General features: G+C 36.9%; 1 protein-coding gene across 1 annotated transcript in view; it reads right to left on the bottom strand.

The window, feature by feature from the left end:
* Nucleotides 1-23,577, bottom strand: part of ABCB5 (ATP binding cassette subfamily B member 5) — an 83,976-nt gene that overhangs the window by 31,031 nt on the left and 29,368 nt on the right. The window contains exons 14-18 of the mRNA XM_008148273.3: nucleotides 10,280-10,441; nucleotides 8,580-8,717; nucleotides 6,098-6,241; nucleotides 5,109-5,213; nucleotides 4,846-4,923 (exon numbers count right to left, since the gene is read on the bottom strand). Of these exons, the coding sequence (XP_008146495.2) occupies nucleotides 4,846-4,923; nucleotides 5,109-5,213; nucleotides 6,098-6,241; nucleotides 8,580-8,717; nucleotides 10,280-10,441 (627 nt within the window). The remainder of the gene's footprint in view (nucleotides 1-4,845; nucleotides 4,924-5,108; nucleotides 5,214-6,097; nucleotides 6,242-8,579; nucleotides 8,718-10,279; nucleotides 10,442-23,577) is intronic.

Raw genomic sequence — 23,577 nt, forward strand, 5'->3', positions numbered from 1 at the left:
ACTTAAACCAATTAGTAATAAAAAGTCTATCTTTTTCTCTGTAGGACCCACATAAGCAAGGCTTTCTCTGACACTTCATATTACCCCCTACATTTTACAAGCACTGGCCATTGTGAGAAGCTAAGGAGGCAGAAAGGCTGCTATGAAACCCCTGCAGCCAAGAAGCATGCAGTCTGAAGAAGGAGACAGGTAAAAAATATAAGCTATAAAAGCAACATGTTATAACCAATTTCATTTTCAACAGCAAATAGAGACAGCACTTAGAACTTTTCAACCCAAGGAATTCTGATTTTATTAGCTATTGAGTGTTTCCTCCCACTCACTCAAACCACGTATCTCTTGTGGGTTAAAACTACAGGAGACTGTCTCTGAAAAATGATTTGTTTTTAGTGAGTTAAATGACTGGGCTTACAACAACCCAGCCAGGAACCTGATGCCTAGGTTACATACAGATTTCTGCCAACTAACGAAACAAAAGCATAACAGATAGAAGGCTATGCAGTAATCATGAAGTCACGTGAGAATAAAGCTCCCAAGAGGGAATAAGGCAGGAGCCAGAGTGTGTACAACCCTGGCATGACAGCACTACTGTCTAAGCCCCTGAATTGGGAAAGTGTCCCAAAGAGTTTAGGGTCCTAGATACCCAGAGGGCATCCTATGGAGATCATGATCTGCACTACACAGTCACTTTGAAAACAACCCCAGTCAAGAGCCTAACATATTGGGAACTCACATCAGCAACAGTAATACTACAGTACTCTTGAACTGTAAGACATTGCCTGTTTTTTATTGTAGACACAAACAATTTAAGATATACTGTACATTTTCTAATTACCGTATTTTCCGGCGTATAAGACGACTTTTTAACCCAGGAAAATCTCAAAAGTCGGGGGTCTTATATGCCGGAAAATATGATATTTGGGTTTTAAGCAATCTGATATACATTGTCAGAGATTTTTCTAACCTACCGTATTTTCCAGCATATAAAACCCCCGACTTTTGAGAAGATTTTCCTGGGTTAAAAAGTCGTCTTATACGCCGGAAAGTACGGTATTTTTATATTGCAATATGACATGAGTTGCATAGAGAATTTTTATATACAATAGGATGTTAAAATGTAGAAAGAGAATTCATTACTGAATATTCCATTCTTGATTCTATAGTAACACAAAGCGTAGGATACATATGTGACTAGTCTTAGTCATTATCTTGTGTTCAATCAGCAAGATGTACAGAATTGCTTTTCAAGTCAGCAGCTGTACACTCTAGGGTTTGTTTTCCAGCATAGGCAATATATGCTCAAACGCTTAGAGTTTCTAGAACATAGCTGGTGTTGAGTAAAAATGAGCTTGCTCCTTCTATTTCTGATGGTAAAATAAGTAAGGCTATCAGTTTTTTTTTTATACTAGCAAATCCACTTTTTTCCTGCCAAAAAATTTACTAGAAATAAATAACACTATGTATGTACTTGGTATGTACTTTTTCATTTAATTATCACACCTCTGTGAGGTAGATATTATTATCCATATTTTATAAATGAGGAAACTGAGGTACAGAGAGCTTAAATATGACTTGCCCCAGGCTACACAGCTGGCCAGTGCTGAGGCTAGGATTTGAACTTAGGCAACTAGAGATTTTAAACAAGTACCTCCCATCTAACTGAAGTATTATAGTTGAGTTTCATTACTTATTTCTCCTGTTTCAGTACTTGTTACCTCAAATACTTTTAGAATTAGCCCTTTGAGATCCCTTAGGGATCACCAGTTAATGCCATCATCTTACGATTTAGAGACACTCCCACAGAAGACTTAGCCAATCTAATTTAGAGAGTAATGGGCCAAAATAAATCTGTTAAAAAGCCCAATAGATTTATAGGTCAATATTTATCATTAAGAAATATAGGGTGTCCCAAAAAAATATATACACACTTTGAATAATTATAAAGGCAGTGTTTATTAAAATACATTTCATGCCCTGACCGGTTTGGCTCAGTGAATAGAGCATCGGCCTGCAGACTGAAGGGTCCTGGGTTCGATTCTGATCAAAGGCATGTACCTTGGTTGCGGGCACATCACCAGTAGGGGGTGTGCAGGAGGCAGCTGATCGATGTTTCCCTCTCATTGATGTTTCTAGCTCTCTATCCCTCTCCCTTCCTCTCTGTAAAAAATCAATAAAATACCTATTTTTAAAAAATACATTTCATTTTCAAAATTGAGCTCTCAGTTGTGAAAGTGTATACACATTTTTGGGGACACTCTGTATAAATTTAGCTTTGGAACACAATTAGCAATGAATTATTTACAACCACTAAAGTCAGCAACAATTAGAACATTCTTTTTAACTGGAAGGAGCACAGGTAATCAAATAAAATATGGATTTTATAACTATAAAAAGACACACCTGATTCCATAAATACCTCTACCTCAAATGAGGTTTCAAAACGGTTATAAAAAGCACTGCAAGTCTCAGCATGCTTTCTAAGCCTTAGAAAGTCTTAACTTGGGACAAAAACCAGGTAATAAGAGTTAGGCAAAACTGAACATTAGGAGCTTCCCTCACTGTAGACAAAAGTGAAATTGGGAAAGATATTTATAAAGAAACCCAAATTACTATTATTTTCTTTTCTTCCAATTACACACACACACACACACACACACACACACACACACACACACACACAAGATAAGAAGCAAAAAGAATGCTGAAGGATGAAAAGGGAAAACAAACACTAAGCTGAGAGGGCTGAGTTAAATTTACGAGGGAATTTTAAAAACATGAATAACATAGAGATTCTGTGTGTATCTTTGTACATGCATGTTTTTTGAAGGACCAGAGTTTATGGCTTAGAGATTGGTGCATTCTTATTGGCAGAAGCTACTTTATCCATGAATGTTACTGTCCTTATGTTCACAAGGCTAGTGCTAGGCAAAGCATCAGTGTCTATTACTAACAATCAGGATATTGGATTAATAATATCTACAAGTTGCCCTAACCGGTTTGGCTCAGTGGATAGAGCGTCAGCCTGTAGACTGAAGGGTCCCAGGTTTGATTCCGGTCGAGGGCATGTACCTTGGTTGCGGGCACATCCCCAGTCGAAGGTGTGCAGGAGGCAGCTGATCAATGTTTTTCTCTCATCGATGTTTCTAACTCTCTCTCTCTCTCCCTTCCTCTCTGTAAAAAAAAAAATCAATAAAATATATTTAAAAAAATAATATCTACAAGTTGAAGTGGCTTGTGACCTTGAGACTCTTCTACTAAAAGCATACTGTAAACCTCTATAGAGGAATTTCAAAGTAATGCTTTAAAGGTTAAAATGTATACTCTTTTGTTTAAAACATTCAATCAGGGAACATTTTAAAAAATTTCCAGAAACTGAAAATCCTTGAATATGAAAAAACATAAATCATAAAGAAAAAACAAAAATGAGCAAATGTTGTCAACTAGTGTGAAACATAGTATTAGTTAATTAAAACTCCACCTTATATCATCAGAAATTTGCAGTAAAGACATTGCGTTCAAAAATAAAAAAAAACAAAAGCAAAACTAAAGTACCAAGTTTGACATGAGCCAGACATGCAGGCACTATATGGTTTTATGATCCCTTAGATTTTCCTTTTTCTGGATTAAGGAGAGTCTCCAGTTTCTGGACGTTTTTGAGCAGAGGGGGTGTCAGGCACCAACTGCTTTAGAGCATCAGGTTGCTCTGGGAAACCTCCCATTTGTTTTGCTGCATTTTGTATCTCCTAGTTCCCTAAGTGCACAAAAGTGAAGGAGTTTTGTTATACAGCAGCCCTTCAAACGCTACTGCTAAAAGTCACAAGATGTAAAATCTGGTTTTGATGACTTGGCTGGAGTGACAGAAACTCTATTTCTGAAAAGAAATGACCCGGCAGGAAGCTATTTGTTCCTGCACAGTGAGTTCTGGTGACAGAAAGTGTGGTGAAGGGCTCCCAGTGATTACTGCTTTCAGGGTAACCCAATACACCTCAGCCTCCTGAAAGAATTTTTGAGGTGCCAAACAGAGACATTCCTATCATTTGCCCCCAAGACTTACTTCTCAAGATCATTACTTAATCCACCTAGTTTTATTTATTTCACAAGTGTGATTGATCACCAGTGTTCAGCAGGCCGATCTGCCAGCTAGACTGATGTTATCTGAATTCAGAACTCTTCTGAGGAAGGAGAAATTGGCTGCTTTAAGAAATATGAAGTGATTGTTTCCATGCCTCTGGTTCTATTTATTCATCAGTTTATTTTGTTCATTAGATTCCTTGTTTGTTTAGTTTATGCATATATGCATTACCACTGGACAGAGACAAAAGGTCGTGAAGGCTTGGGGCAAGGTAGAAACTGGGTGGAGGGGGGCAATGGGAGAGAAAAGGGGTACATCTGTAATACTCTCAACAATAAAGATTTAAAAAAAAAAGTATGAAGTGAAAAAACTTAAGCTGTGCACATGGGTGAGAACAAGGGGATATGTTATTCAAGATATTGTAGCTCTTAACTTTCCTTTTCAGTTTTAATTTGAGTTTCCATTCTGATCCTAGAACACTACATTATACATTAAATAAAGATTTGTCAAGAAATATGCAAGGAATGAGGAGCAGACTCTAAACCCTGCTTTCTATAAGTTGTATTTTTGTATACAATTTTGAACTTGCTTCTCTTACAGAAATATACTATAAGAATTCTGACATCAGATGCCACTTGGAACACAAAAAGCATGTTTTTAAATGAGCAAAAGAAAGGTTATGTCAAGAAATTGATTTGAAGAAATACCCAAAGCTAGAATATTTAAAAGCACATTTTAAATAAAATAAAATAAAAAATCAACTAAACACTGACCTGATATAGCATGGTTTTAAATGCCAAGTGCCTTAATCTCATGGTCAAAATTTCCCCTGCTCTGCCATAAAAGAATCCCTGGAAAACAAAAAGAAAATCTACATTTATTCTTAACTCTTTTCCATTTCTTTGTAACAGTTACTATATTTACTTATTTATATTTTATTTAGTTATTACATTTAGCTATTATTCTTATCTCAAATAGAGAAGATAACATAAATAAGTAATCACATTAAAGCGTGTTTAATTCATTGAAATCTTACCTGAATGAAATAACTGACAAAGCAAATAACACCCAAAATGATAAATACCATGGAATAAATTTCTGCGTCACGCTTTAATGTGGTTTTATCATCTTTTTCAAACATCTGAAAAAGAATAGATTTTTAAAAATCAGGTGATTGGAAGAAAATACGAAAGAGAGAAAAAAATTAAAATGTCTATTCATCAGGATTTAAAAAATGAATTTCAACATAATAAGGTGTACCTTGTTTTATCCTCTATGTTTATTAAATGGGATAAAAGCATAATTTGCTGTTAATTCTCTCACTTAAGCTATGTATTTATAAAATCAGACAAATGAGTCCTCTACCTGTTACTATTTTCACAGTATATTGTCAAAGAAACTATCAGTTTGAATTATTACCAATAATTTTCAATAAGTCAGATTTCTTAGTATTCCTCTATTTAGAGCACTACCTGCAATATGAAAACTTTGCACATGTCCCTAGAAATTGTACCTAAAATTGGTAATTATACATGTACGTATTGGCATCTATGTTGATAAGGCATGACTGCAAATATGGGAGACTGAAAACTTAACATAGCGCTAGTAAAATCCTTGAACCCATCAACTTTCCTAGGTCCCTCAGCACAATCTAAAACTCTTTTTTCCTCTCCCTGATCTAGCTGTTAATAAAAAATGGCCATTGTTCTGAACAGTTGAAAGAAGAGCAGTCGTATTTGTCTATTTTATTGCTTCAATGCTTTGGAATGCTGATACAGCACTGGAGTCAAAATTAGAACACAAAGCAATTTATTTACTGATTGCCCAGTCAACAAGTCCCAGCCAAAAACTTCACAATAGTGGCTGGTTTTTCCCTGAGAGCATTAGTTAACCTTTCTGTCATGGATCCCACAGTAGAGGGGACCCCAATTTTCCTCTTGCTGGATCAGAGTACAACAGGTCTGTTCTCTCAGGTCACACTTTGTTTATAATAGTTGAAACTATTAGCAAATTAGTTTTACTTACAGTTATGATTTTTGCAAAGATGATGGAAAATACTGGATGAACAGTTCCATTTAGAACAGAAGCCAATGTCCCCAGAACCACAGAAGGCCATTCAGACTTGTTTAATTTTAAAATTTTTAATAGTGAAACTTCAGGGAGACCTGTCTATAAATAAAATACCTTGGTTAAAACCCCAGTTTGAGAGAATAATGGAACCTAGAGAAGTTAGCCATCTTAAACAGACCGATAATGTAAAATATCAAATACAATAGGTGAATCAGTAGAAATAATTTTTCTTAGAAAGGTTTCACTGCCCATATTAGTGGTGATGACCTCAAAACAAAGGAATCTTGCTTAAAAGTTACTATTTGTGCAACTTCTTCTTTTGGCATTTCACTCAGTTGCTACCATTAAAAAGTACAAATTAACCCACATGTTTTGATAGCTAAGACTCACAGAGGAAATAACATGTATATTTTTCTTTACTCCTATTAAACTGTATGAAATGTTATTCTCAGAAAATAGGAATTCCTTCCTCTTCAATTTTCTGTTTGGTATAATTCACTAGTAAAGCCACCTGGGCATGGAGTTTTCTTTATAAAAAAGGTTTTAACTACAAATTTAATTTCATTTTAATAGATATAATATTATTGAAGCTATTACATTTTTTTGAGTAGGCTTTGATACTCAAAGAGTTTGCCCATTCCATCAGAGTTGTAGTATTTGTTGGCAGAAATGTTTTCATATGATTGTATTATTATTATTTTAATATCTGTAGTTTCTGTGGTAATGTCATCACTCTAATTCTTAATATTGGTAATTTGTGTCTTCTTTCTAAGTTTTACTTGCTCAATCAGTCCAGAGGTTTTTCAGTTTATTGATGTTCTCAAAGAACCAGCTTTGGAATTCATGGATTTTTCTTCTTTGCAGTCATTCTTTTCCTTTTAGTTTTTTTAAGGGGGAAGTTTATTAGTTTACTAATTTGAGATCTTTTTTAATATATAATATAGGTGTTTAGTAGTATACATTTCTTAACATCCTTTTGTGCTTCATTTGAAATTTTCATTTCGTTCAGTTAAAAATACTGAATTTCTCTTTTGATTTCTTCTTTGATCCATGCATTATTTAAAACTGAGTTATTTAACTTCCAAAGTCCCTATCTACTTTCTGTTCTTGATTTTTTATTTAATTCTATTTTGGTCAGGTAATATACTTTGAATTACCTGAATTTTTAAAAGTTTATTGAGACTTGTGTTATGGTCCAGAATATGGCCTATCTTGGTGAATGTTTCAAGTGCATTTGAAAAGAATGTGTATTCTTCTATTGATAAGTCTAGACTTTTATAAATGTCTATTAGGTCAAGTCGGTTGACAGTACTATTAACGCCATTTCTATCTTTATTGAACTACTGTTTATTTGTTCCATCAATATTTAAGAGAGGGGTGTTGAAATCTCTGAATATAATTGCAAATTTATCTATTTCTCTCTTCAGTTCTTGACAAACTGATATTTTTGCTCTGAAATTTACTTTGACTGCCATTAACATCACAGTCTATCTTCAACTAATATATATCATTTCAGAACCTGAAAATAGAATACTTCCACTTTTTCTTCCTGCTCTTTCTGGCGGCTCACCGAGAACACTCCTGCAGGGTGAGCTCTTTTCTTTGTTGTTCTGCCTACAGTTTTCTGAGAGCTAGGTGCCTGTTTTCTCATGTGTTTGAATACCAAGTGCTTTCTCCAGCTCTTCGCTTGGCCAGTAAAGGTGTAACCATGAGGACCAGACAGCACGGGCCTATGTTTTAGTCAGATCACTGATGCCTGCACGCTTCTGCACACAGCTTTGTTCACTTGAGCAAGGAGTACTTGTTCTCATGCTTGCTTCCCCACTCCTACCCCCAGGCTCTCCCCTAGTCCAGATCACCCTGCTGTAACCCTCTGTACATCTCATACCACTTAGTACTACTCTCTTCAATTTCTAATTTACCTCACTCATTTCAGCCTCCCGCCTCTTAACATGCCCAGGATGCACTTTGGCCTCAACGCATACTCGGAACATTTTCCTCATTCTCTCTGGTTGTGCCCTGGGATTAGAGGACTAGATCCTGTACATGCTGGTGCTTATCTGTGTCCTGGTAGTGGGGTGGATCTGGGTCTTTATATGACCCAAATTAACTTTGAACATCACTGGTAGTATCTGTACCACAATTCCTGAGGCACTGTTTTAACCACAGTTTGCCTCATAGGAAAGAAAGAATAATGTAAGTTTCTCATGGGATGTCTTGTCTGCACAATGGCTTCTGACAAAAGTGCCGGCTTATTTAAGGGCCTCTTTCCTTACAGTGTCCCGGTGATACTAGAGTAAAGTTTGGGAAAGAGTTATGTTTTGTAAGTTTAGTGCTAGAGTAACATTTTATCGTAAATGCATTCTAAATATTGTAAGGATTAAGTAAAAATTCATTGGAGAACATGTGGTAAACTTGTTGACAGTTGAACCATTACCTCTTTATGTTGAGTAGATTCCTCAGACTTGTCAGTAAAGTGTGACTTGATGGTATTCATGGAGCACAGAGTTGCTGAACTAGTATTTTTTTCAGAATATGCCACTGATTCCATCTGTTCATCAGCTTTTTTAATATCCTTAAATGACAAACATACAGGGTACCATTAGACTAATGCCTTAAATATTCAAAGAAACGTTATTAAACATCCCTCTAAACAATATTGCCTCTGTTATTGAAAGTGGTATATTCTTATGCAGGTCTTGCTGAAGTTTTCAGGCTTCATAAAGAGCAAGTCCAACTTACACTAAAATGTTAGTGAGTGACAATGACTTAACTGTTCCTTCCCCCCCACACACTGTCTCTCCCTAAAGATCTGTATAATTAACTGGAGAAAACAATGCCTTAATCCCAAACAATTATTCCACCAGCAGGGGCAGATCTTAGTTAAAGGAGCTTAGTGAGGGAGATGACGCAAAGATAATTTTCTAACTTGTAGCTAGGCACTTAAATGTGAGGCTGGTCCTGAGCCTCAGGAAGATCTCAGGAGAATAATACTTTCCAGGCCGGCCACGGCTGCAGATTCCAAACTGATTAAAAAGCAAAAGTGGTGGGGCCAGTTCATAAACAATAAGGAGTTCCAAAAATATCAAGTTAAACTTAATGGAACTGTTTAAATCATAGGACATGATTTAAACAGTTCCATTATGAAGTTCTAAACCAGAATGCTCTGTCTAGTTTTGTTTTTCTTGCTACTCAGAGAAATGAGACCAGCTTTAATGAAATAAAGGAGCTAGATATTGTCTGCTCATCTGAGTGGTGTGAGTAAATAAATTTGACTTCCCTGAGAAGAGAGGAGAGGAAGGGGGTGAGACAGAAATGAGGAGTCTCGTCAGGGTGATTGTGGCCCAGATCAGGGTGGGGAGGAGAGATGAAAGACATAGGTAGATTTAGGTACAAAGGAGAATATACACATGAAAGGCTTCCCAGGGACACTGATTCTTTGACAAGCTTAACAACTGTTAATCAGTCATTTCAAAGTACAATGAACTTTAACCAGTCCTATACTATCCTAACATCTTTAATCAGACATTCCTTTGTGCTATCACTTTCTATCCTCCCCTATAAATTTCTGTACTAAGAAAGAAATCTTTTATTTGGCTTTTTTTCAGGAGATATTTACTTTGTGACAAGTTTAAAGTAACATTTTGACCTCTTCTAATAATAAATTTTTCTAAGAAGGTTCTCTAACAGGACAAAGACAACTTCTTTTCCTGAGAAGGCTGCTAGACAAAATCAGTTTTGGTATCTCTATCTGTTTTTCTCTCATTTTCATGTGGAAACTCACTAAATGAATATGTCTGCAAATAATCATGCATGTTCAAGACAAATAACTACAGCATAAATCTCCATGGTTTGAACTTTTCTGAAAAGTTTCACTGGATAATGCTAATGCTAGTAATCATAATATAATACAATTTATGTCAATAATAATTCAAAGCACTGTATATGAATGAATCAATTTAGTACTCACAGGAATTCATGAATACGTTACTATTATTTTCCCCAGTAGAGATTAGAAAACTGAGGCCAAAAAAATTTAAATAACTTAGTCAAGGTCCTAAAATGATTAAATTGCAGAGTTGGGATTCTGGTTAAAAAGAACCCTGCTAACATAACATTATGTCTCGTAAACATTACCTGTGACATTGCAAGTGAATAATATAAACTTTGTTTTGCCATTAGTTCCGCATGTGTTCCTTTTTCTACCACCACCCCATCTTTTATGGTCACAATCAGATCTGCAGTTCGAATAGTGGAAAGTCTGTGTGCTACCACAATTGTAGTCCGACCTTTGCTTGCCTACAAAACAATAAATACAGAAACAATATAAAATTAATAGAATAACAAACTCTTCAATATTCAAGAAAACTACTTGTCATATATTTTAAATGTTAGAGAATGTTACTTTGGATATAGAAACTTGGAAACACTGATACATTAGGAAGGCCAATGAAAATTAAAATAAGGAAGTCATAAAGTTAATTAGATTCCAAATTGGTGGATTTATAAAACCATGGTATCTTAGAACTAGAAAGGAAGCTAAAAACCATTTAATCTGAGTCAACTAACAGCTCTCTAGTTATTAGTCACTAAAAATAACTAAGTAGCCTGACCAGTGTGGCTCAGGGGATTGAGCATCATCCCATGCACCAAGAGTTGACCGGTTCAATGCCCGGTCAGGGCACATGCTGCCAGGTTGTGGGCTTGATCCCCTGTAGGGGGTGTGCAGGAAGCAGCTGATCAATGATTCTCTCATCATTGATGTTTCTATCTCTCTCTCCCTCTCCCTTCCTCTCTGAAATCAATAAAAATATATTTTAACAAAATTTAAAAAGTAACTAAGTAACTTAAACTCACTATTTCTCATTTTCTTCATCTCTAGAATGGGGATATTTCTTAATGAGGTGGGTACAGATTTAAGGTAATATGTTTTTAACTTTTTTACAAGCATCATATACATATGGAAAAGTACACGTAAGTGTACAGATCAATGCACTTTCACAAACTGAATAGATCCAGATGTATAGTACCCAGATTAGGAAACAGATCAGCTGAGATTCTCTCAGGCTCTCTTCTAATCACTGTTGCCCAGCTCACACACACCAATGGTAACCACGATCCTGACTGCTAACAGCATAGATTAGTTTTGATTTCTTTTGTTATTTTATATAAATGGAAACATAATGTTAAACAAAAACACCCAGTCATATAACCTTCTATGACTGGGTGTTTTTGTTTAACATTATGTTTTTGAGATTCATCTATTTTGTTGTATATAATTGTGAATCATTCATTCTTATTGCTGAATTCTATTGTGCAAATATACCACAATTTATTTACCCATCCTATGCTGATTGACATTTGGGTAGTTTCAGATTTTTCCCCATAATAAATAGGTTCTTATACATGTTTATTTGGTGAACATATGTACACAATTCTACTAGTTTTATACCTAGAAGAATTAATGAGTCATATGCTTAGCTTTTGAAGGTTCTGCCAAACAGCTTTTCAAAGTGGTTGTCCCAATTTATAAACCTCCAAAAGTGCAGGAGAGTTTTGGTTACTCCATAGTCTCACTGACTCTTAGTAATTTCTGTCTTTGTCTGGTAGAAAAGTGCTATCATATTGTGACTTTTATTTGCATTTCCCTTTTGACTGGTAAAGTTGAACAACTTTTCAGTTGGTTCATGACAATGTGGATATTCTCTCCTGCAAATTGTAGATTTTTGCTCATTTTTTTTCTATAGGAACTGTCTTTTTCTCATCAGTTTTCAGGATTGTTTATATATTCTATATATGAGTACTTTGTCAGATTCTATGTTTTACACTTATTTTTTTTCCCTCTAAATGGTTGTCTTTTCACTTTCTTAATGGTGTTTTTGATGAATATAATTTAAAAAATTTTAGTGATCAGTTTATGATTTTTTGTGCCCTATTTAAGAAATCTTTACTCCAATGTCATGTGGGTGTTTTTCTATCTTTTATCTTACAATCTTTATCATTTGTGTTTCATATTTAGATCTATACTTCATTGGAACTGAATTGTATGTGATGTCAAGTAGGAATCAGTGTACATTTTTCCCATACAGTGGTACCCCTTATTGAAGGTTTCACTTTTTACAGTTTCAGTTATCCTGAGTCAACTGTGGTCTAAATATATTAAGTGGAAAATTCCAGAAATAAACAATTCAAAAGACATTATGAGAGAGACCATTCATATGACTTTTATTACAGTACATTGTTGTAACTGTTCTATTTTATTATTAGTCGTTGTTATTAATCTCTTACTGTGCCTAATATAAATTAAACTCTATCATAAGTATGTATATATCAGAAAAAGCATAGTGTATATAGGGCTCAGTACTATCTGCAGTTTCAGGCATACACTGGGCGTCTTGGAACATATCCCCTGCAGATAAGGGGACTAATGTATGTTAACCAGTTGTCCCATCAGCATTTTTAAAAAAGACCATCCTTTCTCTGTTGCACTGCAGAGCTGTCTTTGTCATTAAATCAGGCGACCATTATTTGTGTCTGTTTTTGTATTCTGTATACTGTTCTATGTAGTTTGTCTATTATTGCACTACGTAGCGGCCCGATGGACAAAATTCATGCATGGATAGGGTCCCCAGGCCTGGTTGGCAATCAGGGCTGATCTGTGGGGCATCCAGCAGGGCGATTTGGGGGCGGGGGGGCTGCTGGCACCCACGTTGGCTGGCCTGGAGCCTCCCGCTAGCCAACTGGCCCTACCCCCTGGTAGACCCCTCCCCCCCACTGGTCGCCTCCCTTTGCACAGCGACTGGCAGGGTGATTGGGGGGTCCCCGCTGGCACCTGCCTTGGTTGGCCTGGGGCCTGCAGGCTGGGGGAAGCTCCTGCATTGAGCATCTGCCCCCTGGTGGTCAGTGTGCATCATAGTGACCAGTCATTCCACCAGTCTTCCACCGTTCTGTCTATTTGCATATTAGGCTTTTATTATATAGGATACTACACTGTCTTAGCTACCATAGATTTAAAATAGCCCTTCATATCTATTAATCTAGGTCTTTCAGCTTTATTACTCCTCTACAAGATTGTCTTGTTATTCTTGAGGTACTATAGCTTTGTAAATGCTTAGCACAATATCTGACACTTTTGGCATATTACAGGCACACTAAAAATGTTCTGGGTACTTAAGAACTGATAGCTAATATTATTAATACTACAATACTTACATATTACTGTTTACTTTTATTGTTCTTATTTTTATTCTTATCTATTACAGAGAAAGAAATTAGAGCTCAGAAAACTTAAGAGGCTTGCTCAAGGCTTCATCTAATCACTGGAAGGACTGGTACTAGAATCTGGTATGGTGTTCTCTATTCTCTAAGAAGTCCTCTCTATTGCAGTATATATTCTTGATGAGGCAGATGAGTATTTATTTCAAACTCTTCTATTCTAAATCTATAAGTAAAGAAAACTTTTTTTGAAACTATTAAAAACAATAGGATAGAATTTATTGGAGGTTTCTGAACAGGGGAATCGTGTATATAAATTAAATTTGTTCTTTAAAAATTACCCATCACTCTGTCTTTTTCTATTAGATTCTATTTTTTCATACAGGCAGATCTTATCATGTTTTTGAGATTTAAGAGGTTGTAAAATGATCAAGTTAAAAATGATTGATGTTGTAATAAATAACCTTAGACATACTAGTTTGAACTGTTTTTATTGTGGGTTTTCTCTTTTTGCTCCTTAAGACAACTAAACATATATATGAAGTTTAATTTCAGGTAATGCACACTAGTCAGTTCTGCTATCTTTAAAAAAATAAGTAGGAAGGCCATAAAAATAGTCATCCATCAATAAGCCAAACAATATTACAGGTTAATTATTAAGTAAGGTGGCAAAAAAATTCATACTTTTGAGAATATCTTGTATTTTATTTTAATATATTTTATTGATTTTTACAGAGAGAGAGAGGGATCATCGATCAGCTGCCTCCTGCACACCCCCTACTGGGGATGTGCCCGCAACCAAGGTACATGCCCTTGACCGGAATCGAACCTGGGACCTTTCAGTCCGCAGGCCGACGCTCTATCCACTGAGCCAAACCGGTTTTGGCGAGAATATCTTGTATTTTAAAGAATGTTAGATTTTGCAAGGTTCTTTAACTAACACTTCTCTATTTGGTTTTGCGTACACAGTCCTGTGAACTGACTAGGAAAGTATGCTCTGAGAGAGAGGGAAACGGCAGCTCAGAGAAGTTAAGGAGTGGTTACCAGTCCACATAGCAGGTAGGTGGCAAAGCTGAAACACAAACCCAGGTCCTTTGAATACTCAAAGTCCACCAACCCGGCCACTTCTCTGTGAGATGTCTTCCTGTTAATGTGACTAAAGCACTTTGCATTGACCAGTTATACCTTGTAAGTTTTCTCCTCCTGTGCCCTATACTGGCACTAAGGACAGGCTTTCATGCAAGAGTACAATTTTGTAAAAGTTTTACATATGAACAAAGTAGACCTATTTAAATTCCCTCTGTTGAAATGCAGGTTATGATGAGAATGACTGGTCCCTAACAGTGATCTTATAATACTAAAGAGCTATTTTTACCTCTATAATACATACTTCCTTTAAACAATATTTATGAACTATATCCTCTGATAGTTTAATATGCATAATTCCAAAAATGGGTGATTTCTGAATTTTATAAAAAATAAAAATATTGGCCGAAACCGGTTTGGCTCAGTGGATAGAGCGTCGGCCTGCGGACTGAGGGGTCCCGGGTTCGATTCCGGTCAGGGGCATGTGCCTTGGTTGCGGGCACGTCCCCGGTGGGGGGTGTGCAGGAGGCGGCTGGTCGATGTTTCTCTCTCATCGATGTTTCTGGCTCTCTGTCCCTCTCCTTTCCTCTCTGTAAAAAAATCAATAAAACATATAAAAAAAAAAAAAATAAAAATAAAAAAAAAAAAAAATAAAAATATTGGAAAAGGAAAATACCACAGCAGTGCCTCAAAAACTGAAGAGTCAGTTGTATAAAATAAAAGACAAGCCCTGCTGTCAACCATGATGGAATATCAAGAATAAGATTTACTCTCTCACCTGAAACCAAGAAAACAGCTGGAAAATATATGGAAAAATGGTTTTCAAGACACTGAACATTATTAGGCAATGAAGCATGGTGACCCCTGAGATACACAGAAGATGAGCACTACAATTGTTTACAGCTCTGCTGCATCAGAATTGTGACCTAAAACTGATGTACTAGCCACAGGGAACAAAACAATTCAACATGAACTGTTTCAAACTTAAAACAAAAGAGATTTTGAAAGCAGTGTCTCCTAGAAAACCAATCAAAGAAATCTAAGCTGATTCTTCGTCTTTTAGCAAGAATTACTGTAAAGATAAGAGAAGTAGTGCAATCCATTCCACTATTGTTTTTTTTTTCTTCTTTCTTTCTTTCTTTCTTTTCCCCAAATTCCTCAAAGTAGGTGTGGAAGATTTTCAATATGTTTTCGTTGCCATTATTTCTTCTAGAAAATACCAATTTGAAATAATTTCCTAGCATCTCCTCTTCTCCTTCACAGTTCATAAAGCTAAAGCCAAATAATTAGGTATTTGACCAAAGAAACATCAATAGGAAGATAGGTCTCTACTTGACACTTTGCTAGTCTTTTTCAGGTTACTTCACCATTCCACGCACAACCATAAGTCACCAGGTAATTAGTGTGGACTTTGAAATAGAGGGTGCTTTAAAACATCCCTCCAAGAATTGCAGAAATAAGGGTCTGAGGAGACCAGCCAGCTTCTCACCAGTTGTGGTAATGGGCCTTGAATAAAGGTGGGCAACAGGAAAAGAAAGAACAATGCAAAGCAGGGAGCATTTGAGAGAGCCTGCATTTGACTGCTTGGTCAACTAACAGGGATAATATACTCTCTGGAGAAGCCTGTAAGCACAGAGTTCTGGTGTCCCACAGCAAGAGTGGGGGTGAGAAACCTATGAGAACACAAGTTCCCACTGATTCCACTTAAAAATTGCCTCAGGTGAATTGGGGCCCATTGACAACATATGCCTGTGGTCTTCAAGCTCTCTCTCTCTTTTTTTTCTTAAAGCTTTTTAAAAGATTTTAAACAAAATCCTTTCACCAAGTGAAAGCACATGTGGAAACTTGATATATTTAAATAAACCATACCAATTAATGGTGGCTGCTCTGTTTGAACTGACTGTGGGGGAACTCACTCCATCTCCCCACCTTCTTCTACTCCTCAAGAGGCTCCTGGAAAACCCTAGTCCCCACTACTCCAAGAATACAGTGTAAAAACACTCTCACTACTTTTTTTTTTTTTTTTTTTTTTTTTACAAATTTCCACCTCTTTTAGCTACCAAATTTTAATTGACCATCTGCTATGAGAAGGTCTCTATGGTAGTTATATGGGAAACATGGAATTTCTAGTGTTTTAACTACCTCACTATGATGTCAAAAGCCAATTGGCTTGGTCAACACTGGTTCCAATGTCAAATTATTGTCAGGTTACTACACCTCCCCAAGAATACTTTCTCTTTTGTAAAATGAGATGACAAAAAGCAAAATATCAGGCACTTAAAGCCACCATACTTAAGTGACTCATCTACTCCTCGAACCCTTCCTTTCAACTTCTAGGAATCTACTCATGTATGCCTTTAGAAAGGAAAACACATTCAATATCTAAACTCTTTGCTGAGATGAGACCATGTGTACAAAGAATAATACTCTGTACTTCTTTTTATAGACTGAAATCTCACTTCTCACTTCTAAATAACTTAGTAATAAGTTAGTTAATAAGTTAGCAATTGGCAATAATACAAATAATTTATAGTTATTTAATACCTTTCTCCTTCATTTAACTTTATTAACAAACTAATATTTGTGGATAAATTTCCAAGAAAAAGTAAATGATGGGCAAGAAGAGAAAAATGCTAAAATAGCTCATCTTTCTTTCAGTAATGTCATACTTATGCCAGAATGATGACCAAGAAATAATACATTATAAATAATCTTATTTGGTAGCAAGTAGGTAGCAATTATATAAAATCAATATCTTAAAAAAATATCTTATATATAGGAGTTTTCCTTATTTGTGAGGGAGGACAAAACTTAGGAATAATTTAAATTTACAGAAATCACTAAGATACTTATCCATATCATGAAAATATTTTGCTATATTTTTAAAGCTTTTCATTTTATTTTTAAGACTTTGAAATATCCTGCTAATTAATAATTTAAATTCATTTGTAAAAGAAAAATCCAGTATCTATACTAATAAAAGGGTAATATGCAAATTGGTCACAACGCCCTCACAACCAAACAGCAGGCTGCATGGGGTGACCAGGACGGCAGGGAGGTTAATGTGGGACGACCAAATGACTGACCAGCAGGCTGCGTGAAGTGACCAGGCCAGCAGGGGGGTTAGAGAGGGGTGACAAGGCTGGTGGGGGGGGCACTTGGGGGATGACAAGGTAAGCGGGGGGAGCAGTTGGGGACAACCAGGCCAGCAGGGGGGCAGTTGGGGGTGACCAGGCCGGTGGGGGCAGGGGGCAGTTGGGGGAAGTTGGGGGTGACCAGGCTGGCAGGGGGTGGGCACTAAGGGGCGACCAGGCTGGCAGGGAGGGGGCCAGTTAGGGGTGACCAGGCTGGCAGAGGGGGGAAGTTGGGGGTGACCAGGCTGGCAGGGAGGGCAGTTAGGGGTGACCAGGCTGGCAAGGGAGGGCAGTTAGGGGCAATCAGGCTGGCAGGCAGAGGTGGTTAGGGGTGATCAGGCTGGTGGGGGCAGTTAGGGGTAATCAGGCAGGCAGGAAGGTGAGCAGTTAGGAGCCAGCAGTCCCAGATTGTGAGAGGGATGTCCCTGGGATCAGGCCGAAACCATCAGTTGGACATCCTCCAAGGGCTTCAAGATTGGAGAGGGTCCAGGCTTGGCTGAGGGGACCCCCACCCCTGTGCACGAATTTCGTGCACCGGGCCTCTAGTATATTTATAATAGGATCAAAATAAGCAGCTTAAGGGAATAAAAGTGAGTCTATTATAAGCCTACATGAGAGCCTCATGTGGGGTATGGCTTGAGTTTCTCTCCCAAAAGGGCAGAATGTTTTGGGAAGAGACTAGATTGTTGTTGTTTTTAAATGCTGGTAAAATATGTATACCATGATATTTCTGATTTTAACCATTTTTAATGGTAGGGTCCTCCCAGATCTGAGAGGCTAATTTCTTTTGTATCACTTTTCTTTTATACTAAGGCTTAGATAGCTATTTTTCTTTCTGTAGTAAAATATACATATCATAAAATTTTAACTATTTTTAAATGTATAATTAAGAGGCATTAAGTACATTCACCAGTGCCATCTTAAGAACTTTTTCTTCATCCCTTACTGAAACTCTGTAGCCTTCATACCATAACTCTCTATTCCCCTTTTCTCTCAGCCCCTGGTAACCTCTATTTTATTTATGACTATAAATTTGACTATTCTATCTCATTAAGTAATAATCATACAAACTTGTTTTTCATCATCCCTCTTATTTCAATTAGCATAATGTCCTCAAGATCCATCCATGTTGTAGCATGTGTCAGAATTTTATTCTATTATATGTGTACACCAAATTTTGTTTATCCATTCATCTGTTGATGGACGTTTGGTTTGTTTATACCTTTTGGCCATTGTAAAGGATGCTACTGTGAATATTGTTATAGAAATACCTGTTTGACTCACTACTTCCAATTTTTTTTTGTGTGGTATATGTCCAGAAACAAAATTGTTGTTCATATAGTAATTCTACCTATATACACTGAGTGGCCAGATTATTATGATCTCAGAATGCATAATAATCTGGCCACTCAGTGTGTGTGTGTGTGTGTGTGTGTGTGTGTGTGTGTGTGTATTACAGGCCCGGTGCATGAATTCGTGCATGGGTGGGGTCCAGCCAGCCTGGCCAGGGGGAAGGGACATGGGCAGTTGGCCGACCTGCCTGCTGGTCGAACTCCTGGTCGAGGGGACAATTTGCATATTAGCCTTTTATTACATAGGATATACACTGAATGGCCAGATTATTATGTGTTCAGAGATCATAATAATCTGGCCACTCAGTGTATATATAAAAGGCTAAGTGACCAACCATCTGTCCAACCATCTGACCAACTGATTGGCCAGTACATATGACATGCACTGGCAATTTAAAAATAAACGTTGACTTGCACATGCGTGATACATATGAAGCTCTTGCTGGCGCCAATCGCACGAATGTGTTTTGATCTGTCGTTGTCGATCGTGAATTTGGTTGTTTTTGTTGACATTCTGAGAAATTTTGGATATACTCGATGGAGATTTTCATACCTATTTGAGTGATGATTCCATCGATTCAATGGATGATACTGAAAAAGAAAATTTTCCCATCGAATTTCTTAATAGTGTTACTCCTTTGGGAATGCTGTGCCATAAATTAAAATTGAAAGTAGGTGTCATCATCATGCTACTGAGAAATCTTAATAGTAAATGGGATCTTTGTAATGGTACTAGATTTATTATCAAAAGGTCGTGATCTAACATAATCGAAGCTGAAGTATTAACAGGATTTGCAGAAGGAGATATTGTTCTGATTACAAGAATCAATTTGTCCCCATGTGACACTGGTCTCCCATTTAAATTAATTCGAAGACAGTTTCCTGTGATGCCAGCATTTGTGATGACTATTAATAAATCACAAGGACAAACTCTAGACAGAGTAGGAATATTCCTACCTGAACCTGTTTTCGGACATGGTCAGTTATATGTTGCTTTCTCTCGAGTTCGAAGAGCATGTGACATTAAAGTTGTAAATACTTCATCACAAGGGAAATTGGTCAAACACTCTGAAAGTGTTTTCACTCTTAATGTGGTATACAGGGAGATATTAGAATAAGTTTAATCAATTTATCAGTCATTGTTTTTATCAATGTTGTTTTTATATGTCTTTGTTGTTGTTATATCATGTTGTTATTGTTTATTTATTAATCAATTTATATATTATTTTCATATACATTTTACTAATTTTCTTTCATTTCTGACACTTCTATTATAGAGAAAGGGCAAATAGTGCTATTAAAATATTTCTTCTAATTAATTTCCTTTCAATGTGCATGAATCCATGCACCAGGCCACTAGTATTTAATAAGAGGCTAGTTTTGAACAGTGACCTATATTCAGATTTTGCTTCAGTCCCTGGCAGATGTATAATTTTGATGCAGTACAGCATGGTGGTTATGTGAATGAAGGTTGACAGTCTGGGTCCAGGTTCTGACTTCACTATTACCCAAATGTACTTCAGTGTGTACATCAGTAAAGCAGGAGAATAAGTGTTCTTATATCATTGGGTTCTTTTTATAAAATATATTTTTATTGATCTCAGAGAGGAAGAGAGAGGGAGAGGGAGGTAGAAACATCAATGATGAAAGAAAGAGCATCATTGTTTGGCAACCCCCTTCAATCCCCCTACTGGGGATCAAGCCCACAACCTGGGCATGTACCCTGACTGGGAATCAAACTGTCACCTCCTGGTTCATAGGTCAACGCTCAACCACTGAGCCACACCGACTAGGATCATTGGATTCTTAGCTATTATTATCCATTTATTCCTTTATTACACCTAAAATAATGATACATGAATGGCTCCAGGGAATCTATGAACCCTTCAATATTATTTGTAAATCTCTGTGTATAAATGCATTTGTAGATTTTTCTGAAGAGTCTCAATGGGGCATTGATCTATTAAAAGGGAAGAAGCACTACCCTAAAAGAAGTTAGTGACCTATAATTTTTTTTAAAAATATATTTTATTGATTTTTTTACAGAGAGGAAGAGAGAGGGATAGAGAGTCAGAAACATCTGATGAGAGAGAAACATCGATCAGCTGCCTCCTGCACACCCCCCACTGGGGATGTGCCCGCAACCAAGGTAGATGCCCTTTGACCAGAATCGAACCCAGGACCCCTGAGTCCGCAGGCCTGACGCTCTATCCACTGAGCCAAACTGGTTTCGGCTAGTGACCTATAATTTAACACCAAGCCTTACAAATGTGAGCTTGATTAAGCAGGTTTATAAAATATGCCATGATGCTTTGGGAATGAGGTAGTTTCTTTGTTACTTTTGTTTTCCTGGCTAAATTCCAGCCAAGGAAATTCCCTTGCAGAAATCCCCTTTCTGTTCCCAATTATTATAGTGTTGCTACAAATGGTTAAAAGAAAAAAAAAAAAAGAAAAATATTAAAAAAAAAATCCTCAATATCATAGATAGCAAGATATGTAACTGACATATGGTAGACACACCAAAATGTGTGTGTGTGTGTGTGTGTGTGTGTGTGTGTGCATGCGTGCGCACGCGCAATAATTAAGCTAACTTCAACTTTGGATAACCATTTCTTGGGGCTTAATTTAAGAAAGTAACCCAACGCTTACTGTAATATACCGATTTCCTTATTGTTCAGTTATCCAGGTAGTATAAATGTAAAGGCTCTTGGAGGAACACCAACCGAATGCATCATCGTGGGAAAGAACAGTGATGATAAAGAAAAGCCCAAAAAGGTTGCAATAGAAGCAGTTCTATCTCTTCTAAGAATAAAACAATGATGGAAACATTTCCCTCATAATTAGTAAAGGGCCTTTTTAAAGGTTCTCCATTGATGTGGTATAGTTGACCTTCTCTGAATAATAATTATTCCTTAGATTTGCATTCCACTTCTAACAGTTCAAAGAGCTTTTACAGGTCTCATTCCAAAACCAGTGTGGGCTTCCTCTGCTTCCCTAGTAATCCGGAGATGTACGTGCTGTGCCTCCTCACAGTGGGACAGCCTGGAAGCTTGCTGCATTGGCATGCCAGGTCCAAACCAGCAGAGTGGAACCCCATAGCCTGTGGCATTAACCTTTATCCATGGGCCCTAGATTCTCTTCTTGAACAAGATTAATGAATCAAAACTAGTTTTGGGAAATTAAGAAATCCAGAAAAGGGCACTTCAGGTCTTGGAACTATTCTGTATCATACTCATCCAAAACCCTTTCAACAAGTATTTATTACCTGTCTACTAAGGGCCAGTCATGGTCCTAATGCTGGGAACACTACAGTTAATTAAGCAAAGCCTTTGCCACCAGAAAGTTGACATTCCAGTGGGGAAAGAGAGACAACAAAATAAGTAAATACATACATACACAGTATGTTAGCTGACGAAAAGTGCTGTGACATGTTTAAGGAGCAGCCAATGTGGGGGAGAGTGGAGGGATGTGAGTTTCCAGGAGTTTGGTACCTAATTCCAAAGAACTTACAGTAGCTTACTGTAAGGAGTTAGGTTTTTATTTAGAGTGAAGTGTGAGATAAGAAGTCACTGGAGGATTTGAAGCAGAGGCATGTCATGGTCAAATTTACACATTAATAGCATTACGTGGCCCTGTGTTGAGAAAAGACTGAAGTGGGCATGGGCTGAAGCAGGGAGTTAGATATTGTAATAATCCTAGTGAGATCAAGAGTGATAGTTCCCTTATGTCCCTTTTTAATAAAAACCCATCTTCTGCTCCAGGAAACTAATGATATGATTTTTAAAAGTCACTACAGATTAGTTTTACTGGTTCTAGAACTTAATATAAAAGGAAGATAATGGGGTAATGGAGAGAAAGGGTTGGGAAGAATATGTGAAGGCTGGGCATGGAGAGATGCATCAGTAAGAAGGGATATTTTAACTTACCTACATTTTAACTCTCCTCTTTGCCAAGAGTCATTTGCCAATAAATTGAGGCATATATAATTAATCCAATTTACTGTGCTACATCACCCCATTTGTTACCATTTACCCTTACCCCACAAAAGAACAAACACTGCTTAAAGCAGTTTCACATGTATACATCTCTACAATGTTGATTTAATACCATGCTTTATAAACTGAAAAACAGTAATAGCAATGAATTTTTAAAAAACCTTAAAAAAACCCATAATTCTGCCACACAACTGTTATTACTTTAATATATGTTGCCTTCATTTTTGTTCACGTATACAACTATTTTATGTGATTGGAATCATAGTTTACAAATATTTTTCATTGTTCTCTTTTTTACTTATGATGTAGATTTCATTTTAACCAGTAAGGAAAAAAAATTGTGTATTAGTTTATCATGTTGCCAAGCAACTATTTATTTTTAAATTTTAAACAAGTTGTTTTTTTTTAAATCCTCACCAGAAGATATTTTTCTATTGATTTTTAGAGAGAGTAGAAGGGAGAGAGGGAGAGAGACAGAGAGAGAAACATTGATGTGAGACACATCAATTGGTTGCCTCCCGCACACCCCGACCAGGGCTGGGGATGGAACCTGCAACCCAGGCATGTGCCCTTGAGCCGGAATTGAACCCATGGCCCTTTGATTCAAGGGCCGATGCTCTAACTACTTAGAACTCTGGCCAGGGCTAAAGTTT

Source organism: Eptesicus fuscus, chromosome 14 (genome assembly GCF_027574615.1).
Source record: "Eptesicus fuscus isolate TK198812 chromosome 14, DD_ASM_mEF_20220401, whole genome shotgun sequence".
In the NCBI taxonomy this organism is placed as follows: Eukaryota; Metazoa; Chordata; class Mammalia; order Chiroptera; family Vespertilionidae; genus Eptesicus; species Eptesicus fuscus.